The 7,500-nt window shown below is 40.1% G+C and overlaps 1 protein-coding gene across 1 annotated transcript in view; it reads right to left on the reverse strand.

Moving 5' to 3' along the window:
• Positions 1-1,379: 1,379 nt before the first annotated feature.
• The window catches only part of LOC137974943 (replication factor C subunit 5-like), a 28,927-nt gene continuing 22,806 nt past the window's right edge, over positions 1,380-7,500 (reverse strand). Inside the window, exons 7-11 of the mRNA XM_068821961.1 lie at positions 5,773-5,854; positions 4,728-4,857; positions 3,001-3,078; positions 1,867-1,921; positions 1,380-1,771 (exon numbers count right to left, since the gene is read on the reverse strand). Of these exons, the coding sequence (XP_068678062.1) occupies positions 1,675-1,771; positions 1,867-1,921; positions 3,001-3,078; positions 4,728-4,857; positions 5,773-5,854 (442 nt within the window). The 3' untranslated portion in view covers positions 1,380-1,674. The remainder of the gene's footprint in view (positions 1,772-1,866; positions 1,922-3,000; positions 3,079-4,727; positions 4,858-5,772; positions 5,855-7,500) is intronic.

Consider the following 7,500-nt stretch of genomic DNA (forward strand, 5'->3'; position numbering starts at 1 on the left):
TGTGATACTTGAAGTAATTTGTCACTCCTCATTGCAACCCCCACCTGGGTAAAAAATGGATGCCTTAATTCCCGCGCTACTCTGCTGTTTCTTTTAACCGGCACAATAGAAGCATGTGCACTCAAATTGAGTTGGATTCTCAATGAAGGGATAGTTTGAGGGACAAATATGGCAGCCATTTTAGTCTGAGCGCTCAAATCACTCATGTGACTCCACGCCGTGCCGTGCTTTATCTTTGATCTTTTGGGTCGTTTAATTCGAAATGTTTACAATGACTTCGATGTTCTGACATTCATATACAAAGCTTGGCGGACAACGTTCATTCGGGCAACAGATTCAGTAGTGCAGTAATACTTGAAAGGCCTTATTCACGATAGCCGCCATGTTGGTTTTCATATTGTCATGCAAATTAGCCATGCGTTATGCTAGGGGCAAACATTGAAAAAACAAACAACTTGCGGAAAATCGGCTCAACGAAATATTGAAATAATATTGCAAAAAGTCCATTTTAGTATTTAGAATTAAGTACCTTCAATAAAATTTTTTATCTTTTTATTGCCTTTGACATTTTGACTTTCTACTTCGTCATCTGCTCATTTTTCACTAAAAAAAACGTCGAAGTAACTCGTGTAATGATTGTATTTTACTACTTAGGTGATAAACATTCAATGAACGTGAAACAAATCATCTGTGTGGCTTAGGTGTTCGTTATAACCTCTCGAACTTGTGTTGTTTGTGTACCTAATTTGCATGATAATAGCAAATCCAACATGGCGGCCATCGCGAATAAGGTCTATTAAATAAATGTATACGTTTCAAGTTTAGACTGTAGACGAAGTAGAGAGATGATTCTCGCTCTTATCTGGACAATTTAAGCAATCGTCTCTTATAGACACCTGAAAAATTCAGGTGGCCCCAACGGGATTCCAACCTATGACCTCTGCGATGCCGATGCAATGCTCCACCAGCTGAGCTATGAAGCCGCACAGTTGAGAGTAGGTTAATTTGTTGGGCTCATTTGTTTCCGTGAAGACTCAATGAATGAAAGAAATGTATATATTTGAAGTGTGGATTATAGACGAAATGTAGTAGTGATCCTCGCACTGAGAAGGACAATTAAAGCAATTGTCTCTTATAGACACCTGAAAAATTCAGGTGGTTCCAACGGGATTCCAACCCATGAGAACTGAGTAGCTTCATAGCTCAGTTAAAAGACCATTACACCGGCATCGCAGAGGTCATGGGTTTGAATTCTCTTGAAGCCAGAGATCATTGCTCAAATAATTGTATTGTCCCAGATAAGTGTGAGGATCGTTTCTCCCCTAGTTGACATTCAAGAACGGTTCATAATAATGTCAATTTAAACCCTTTACAAGACGTTTGGATAAACTTTTTTTATTGCTTATTGACTCTATATATAAGACATATTACAGGTCTCCACCCCCTCAAAAAAAGAAATGTCGCCCGGCGTTGCCTCTTGTTCAAGGTCTTGATTCCTTCGTGCTGAAGCGGTTGGCATAAGCAATAGCTTTCGATAGCTTTTTTAAGGAAAAGAAGAATTCATTCAATTAGAGTTTTTCTTTGAGGACATGTTTTACTCGCTTGTAAATTAAGGCAAACTTTTGCGATTTTAGAGGAAGTCAGCGGTTTGGGTCACACAGAATAAGCAATGGGCTATGAATCAGGAGTAACCATATCTCTAGCGACTTGGAAAGCCGCTATCAAAGAACTGAGCTGAATCTTCTCAGATGTCCCTGCTGCCAGCCGGTACCTGAAACAGTAAGATGACAATTTTACACCCAGAACTTTGCAAGCAAATGGAGAACTTCCAAATGAAAGGGAATTACTTAACTCAATTCAACTTACTCAACATCTGCCATCTTTTGCAGCAAATGAATTCGGATCGTCTGTGGAAAATTCACTGCGAAAAGGATGAGACAACAGGTTTGCACTATAGATAGCAAGAGTTTTAATGTACGATTTTCGATGTTCTATAGCCGCGCAGCCAAGCCTTTGAAAATGCACGGAAACGCTTGCTACGCAGGCCACAGAACACCCACTACAATGAGAGGTGAACTTAAGGTGATGCCTCTGGTTTTGCACTGCGCACCCCTACTGCGCATGATTTCTTGCGTCATTGGCACGCGCATTAGCTCGCGCACATTGATAAAATGGCGGATTTTCGTTGACGCCAAGCTTAATCTGTCAAGGAATGGCTATTTTCTCCTGAACAAGCACGGTGACCCCTCCTTTTTAATGGTGTTATGTACTCGTAATAGGTACACGGAAAACATATTTTAAGGAGAAAACAAGTTGGATAGTAGAAGTTGTAGTATTTATATGTAAATGACGTGAAACTGTATTTGGATCCAGACAATGAGTGTGAGGTGATGATGTAGCGGTCCAATTGCTTACATTTCTTTGCAAGATTGAGCAATTTGAAATCACTTTACTGAAAGATTTTAGCCCGGACAAACAAGTAGGCTCAAGTTTTCAGTAATAGTCAGTAGCTTTTGCAATATAACAACAATTTTTCCGGTTTTCGCGTAATTCGGTAAAAAACACTTAAAATAAAGGTCAGGCAGCGCGAAAACAAGCACGGTGATCCCATCTTTTTATTGCATTTTTAAATGTCCTATGCATGAATATCAATTTTGCCAAGTTTGACAAAAATCTGGATGGTACGTCATTTTCAAGGCAATTACCTTAAGTGTCTTCCCTTCTAGTAATATCAAACCATCTTGGGTCATGTCGGTGTCTGTTCGCTATCGCCTCGAAGTCACTTCGTCCCGGTCTCCGACGGTACTTCCACATGCTTTGTACACTCGTCTACACTCATGAGATAGCCTGGCATTTTAAACTCGGGTTATTTCAGTTCGTGTAGCCAGCACCCGTACCATTTTTGTCTGATTCTAATTCTAACGTGAAATCAGTTATTTGTTGTTGTTTACAAAATAAGTAAAGTAGATGAACTGATGGACAAAATCATAGTTAACTGACCTCTGTGGACATACAAATGTACTTCAGTGAGAATATCTTGAAGTGCCAGGCCTTTAAGAGTCTTCAGTTTCATGATTTCTATTGGAGGGTTAAAGGCATCATCCAACCGGTGTACCGCTTTACCAAAAGAAAACACTAGTCCTCGTTTGTTCACAGAAGATAAGTCCCGTCGAGCAGGCTTAATAGGGAGCTTTAGCAACGACAACGGCGACGTCAACGAGAACGTCACAAATTTGCATATTTCGTGGGCAAAGACAATAGCTTTGCACGCTCTGCACGTGCGTTTTTCATTTTTGTCTATTTCTTCGCCGTCGTCAGCAAAACAACAACGTCAAATGATCAAATTTGAGGTTTTATGAAGGACGTCATCATTTGAAGATAATTTTTCATTTTCTCCCCTAAATAAAGCGCCGATCATAACGTTTTCATTCCTGAGGGATTGCCATACCTTTCTCACATGAAAAAACTTGGAATAGTCGTGAAATGATTACAATAATGAGAATTTATGTTTTGTGGTGACGTTCTCGTTGCCGTTCCCGTCGTCTTTGCTAAAGCTCCCTAATAGGGAGCTTAAGCAACGACAACGGCGACGGCCACGAGAACGTCATCTCAAAATATACATTCGCGTTATTGTAATCGCTTCGTTACTATTTCAACTTTTTTAATATAACGGGGGTGTGGTAGTTCCTCAAAAATGACGCTGGTAGGAACGGCGCTCAATTTAGGGCAGAAAATGAAAATTTATCCTCAAGTAATGACGTTGTCCATAAAACCTCAAATTTGGCAATTTCACGTTGTTGTTTTGCTGACGACGGCAAAGAAATGGACAAAAGTGAAAAACGCACGTGCAGGGCGTGCAAGGCTATTGTTTTTGCCCACTAAATATGCAAATTTGTGACGTTCTCGTTGCCGTCGCCGTTGTCGTTGCTTAAGTTCCCTAATATCTGGATGGGTGCCCGTCTGGGAATACCCTGTACTGCACACCTTTAATCCTCAAGTGCTGACGTTCTTCATAAAACCAAAAACTTGGCTATTTCACGTTGTTGTTTTGCTGACGACGGCAACGAAATGGACAAAAAATGGACAAAGGTGAAAAACGCACGTGCAGGGCGTGCAAAGCTATTGTTTTTACCCACTAAATATGCAAATTTGTGACGTTCTCGTTGCCGTCTCCGTTGTCGTTGCTTAAGCTCCCTATTAGTTACCTGGACGGCCGAACTTAGCTTTATGGCCTGCTCCCACGAATCTCCCACAGCCCAGAGGTAAGACATCCGAACTCGGTTATCGGAATGTCGTAGGCTCTGTAGCACTCGGATTTTTTTTTCCAAATATCTTCGAATCACCATTGATAAATGCACATCTTTAAGAACCGCATAGGTAGAAAGATAGAAGTAATATCCGTACACATCAGGACGCAAAATGGCAACGTTCACGTGGGTGATGTAGCAGCTGATCCAAAGATAACTCGCCATTGGTTTGCAACCCTGACCCCAAACAATAGCTAAAACAATAGAACGAATGAAATATCATTGTTTCTTGCAGGGGTTGCGAACCAATGGCGAGTAATCTTTGGATCAGCTGCTACACTACTGGAAATGTTGAGACGCAAGGCTTCCACACGTGCATGTACATTTTGCGTCACTTCAATGGACTGAAAGAAAGGGGTACCATGGTATTTGCAATCTACCTTAAATGTTGACGGACGTTAGTCGAAAACTCAAGGATACTGTTGAATACAGTGGTGAAATCCTCATTCAGCATCCACTCTACTATATTTGCAATGTCAGATCGGAGTGGCTGCCCGGTGCAAGAGTAGACATTTTCTTCATTCACTGTGTCAAATGCCATGGCTGTACTCTGCAAACAAAGAACCACTGAGTAAGTGGATAAGTGCAATGGCCTGGCCATCATGATTGAGATGAAGTTGTTGTGTGATTTATTTAAAGTGGTCAGTATTACCAGTTGTGAATGAGGTACTAGGGGCCATCCCAAGAAATATGAAAAAGAACTAATTGGGATGGAACCAGCATGCAATAGCTTGCCTTTCTGCAAATGACATGAATACTTGAAAGTGAAAGAGTCAGAACTGAGAAGTCTTGCTGACTGAGGATGATATCAACAGCAACTGTGTTGTGAACAATGATAATGATGGTGATAGTAAACACTTTATTTAAAGAGAGTAGCACCGGGCCTACAGTTTATAGTCCTTTATAGTCCTTATCACCTATACATTTGCGGATGGAGGAAGGAAGGAGATGCTGAAGAAACAAGAAACAAGAAACAAGAAAGAAAAAGAAGAAGAAGAAGAAGAAGAAGAAGAAGAAGAAGAAGAAGAAGAAGAAGAAGAAGGAAGAAGAAGAAGAAGAAGAAGAAGAAGAAGAAGAAGAAGAAGAAGAAGAAGAAGAAGAAGAAGAAGAAGAAGAAGAAGAAGAAGAAGAAGAAGAAGAAGAAGAAGAAGAAGAAGAAGAAGACGACGACGACGACGACGACGACGACGACGACGAAAGAAGCAGATGGTGATGAAGATTATAATGGTAATAATACTTTGGTGTTCAGTAGGTATCAGTGATCTCAGAATTCTTCGGCTAAATTTTCCTCTTAGTGGCTACTACAGTCGCAACAAAAATTGGGTCAGACAGTTATCCTGTTACTTCATACTATTCTCCTTCTACTGCATCCACTCATAAATGAGCCACTTAACTAAAACAGCCCATCAGTTTCTCAGGAGACTCGCCCTGTAATGATAATGAAAAGTCAAAAAATTATACTGACCTGCAAAATATTAAGAGCCTTTCGCATGTCGCCGCTTGCCAATCTCACTAAGCTTTTAATGCCATCGTCAGAAACTTGCACTCTAAAAATATTAGGAAAACCAGTTATACCGTACCAACATTGCATTTCAATGAAACTGAACAACTTAATTGACGACCTGGGATAGCTGTGGTGCTTTTAAGACGGTGAACCGCTAGCTTTGAAAATCGCCTCATATTTGCTATGTGGCACCTACCCTCCATTCATGTATTGACAAGTAAAGGATGGTTTACACTAGGCACAGACCAGAACGATGAAATGACAATTTTACAAACTGCTATAATTATAACGATAGCATAACATATCATTATTTTTAAAGCCAAATTACAGTCAAATGTATGAAAAAGATGGTGCAGTTACAAGGACTCGGCAACTGTGTGACGCTTTACTCTGGAAGCCAAGACATGAACGACACACGCCTGGAAAGCTAAGGAACATATATCTAGACCAATTTATAGGTGCAGATACTGGAGCAGGAAAGAGAAATTACCAAATGTCATAAATTGCAAAATTGGTGGGAATTGTTATTCCATTTTACGAGCTTACACGCGAGTTATTGTGCGTCGATTGTCACGTGATATTGCATTCATTTGTCACATGTTTGTCTTTAAATGAAACGTTGTCGTTCGTCATAACAGGGATGAATATGTTACGAATATGATAAGCAGGCCTGACCTCATGATGATGATGATGAAAAACCTTGGTACCTAAAAGCCTGGTTAAAGAGAATTTCATTTTCCCAGAACTGTTGCTTGAAGTTCTCCTTTCACTAGTAACCTTTTTACCTATCCTTTTCTTGGCCACCATGGTCAGAAAACCCATGGTGGCTACTAACCCCAGATAACTTGACTGAGGATGAACTGCAAATAACCTCAAGGAAATTGCAAAAGAAAATTAATCATTTTTACATTCCTCTTAAGTTTGGATTAGTAACGATGTCTTCGCATGCATTCTCGTCACCAGAGTCTCGGATCGACCGGAGGCTCTGGGAAATTCTACATGTAAGTGTATGTAGGAGAACATGCGCCGTTGCGTTATTATAGCCAAAAATTGGCTATTCTCGGGATTTTTCGAGGTTAAAATGTCTATAAAAATCGACGTTTCGATCAGTTTTACTGGTCTTCTTCAGGTTGTTAAAAATTTTTCAATATGGCGGATCGTTTTTTGATGTTCAACTTGGTAACCGCACGTGTCGTTTCGTGACCATTACACGACGTAAATGATTGGCTATTTAAACCTTACGGCGCCTACTCACTCCTCGTGCTAACATAAAGGCACCAATTATTTGAGACGCTTTTGATTGTTCTTCACGAAAACCAATGAGAAGACACTATGATTCAGGGTTCCCCAGAGCTCTTGCCAAGAGAAGAGCTGCGGGATCGAGATTGGCTGTCTTTGCAACCACTTGATAACCGCAGTTCATATATATAATCACTTGACCTTGTTAAGAAGAATCTAATTTGAAGGTTTCTCAGTGTCAGTAGATTCTTATTGCACGGCAGATAAGGAAAGGAAAAGAACAGGAAAAGAAATTTATTTAAATGTCTAGTCTTCTAGTGCTGGAGCACTAACTAATTGGGGACACTGTAAACTGAAATCAACAAATTAACACAAATCAAAGCAAAGTCCAAAACTAAGGAGAGATGTATTGCACATTGATTAACCTCATTAAAAATTAATAATAATCAC

The sequence above is a fragment of the Montipora foliosa genome, chromosome 11 (genome assembly GCF_036669935.1).
Source record: "Montipora foliosa isolate CH-2021 chromosome 11, ASM3666993v2, whole genome shotgun sequence".
Lineage (NCBI taxonomy): Eukaryota > Metazoa > Cnidaria > Anthozoa > Scleractinia > Acroporidae > Montipora > Montipora foliosa.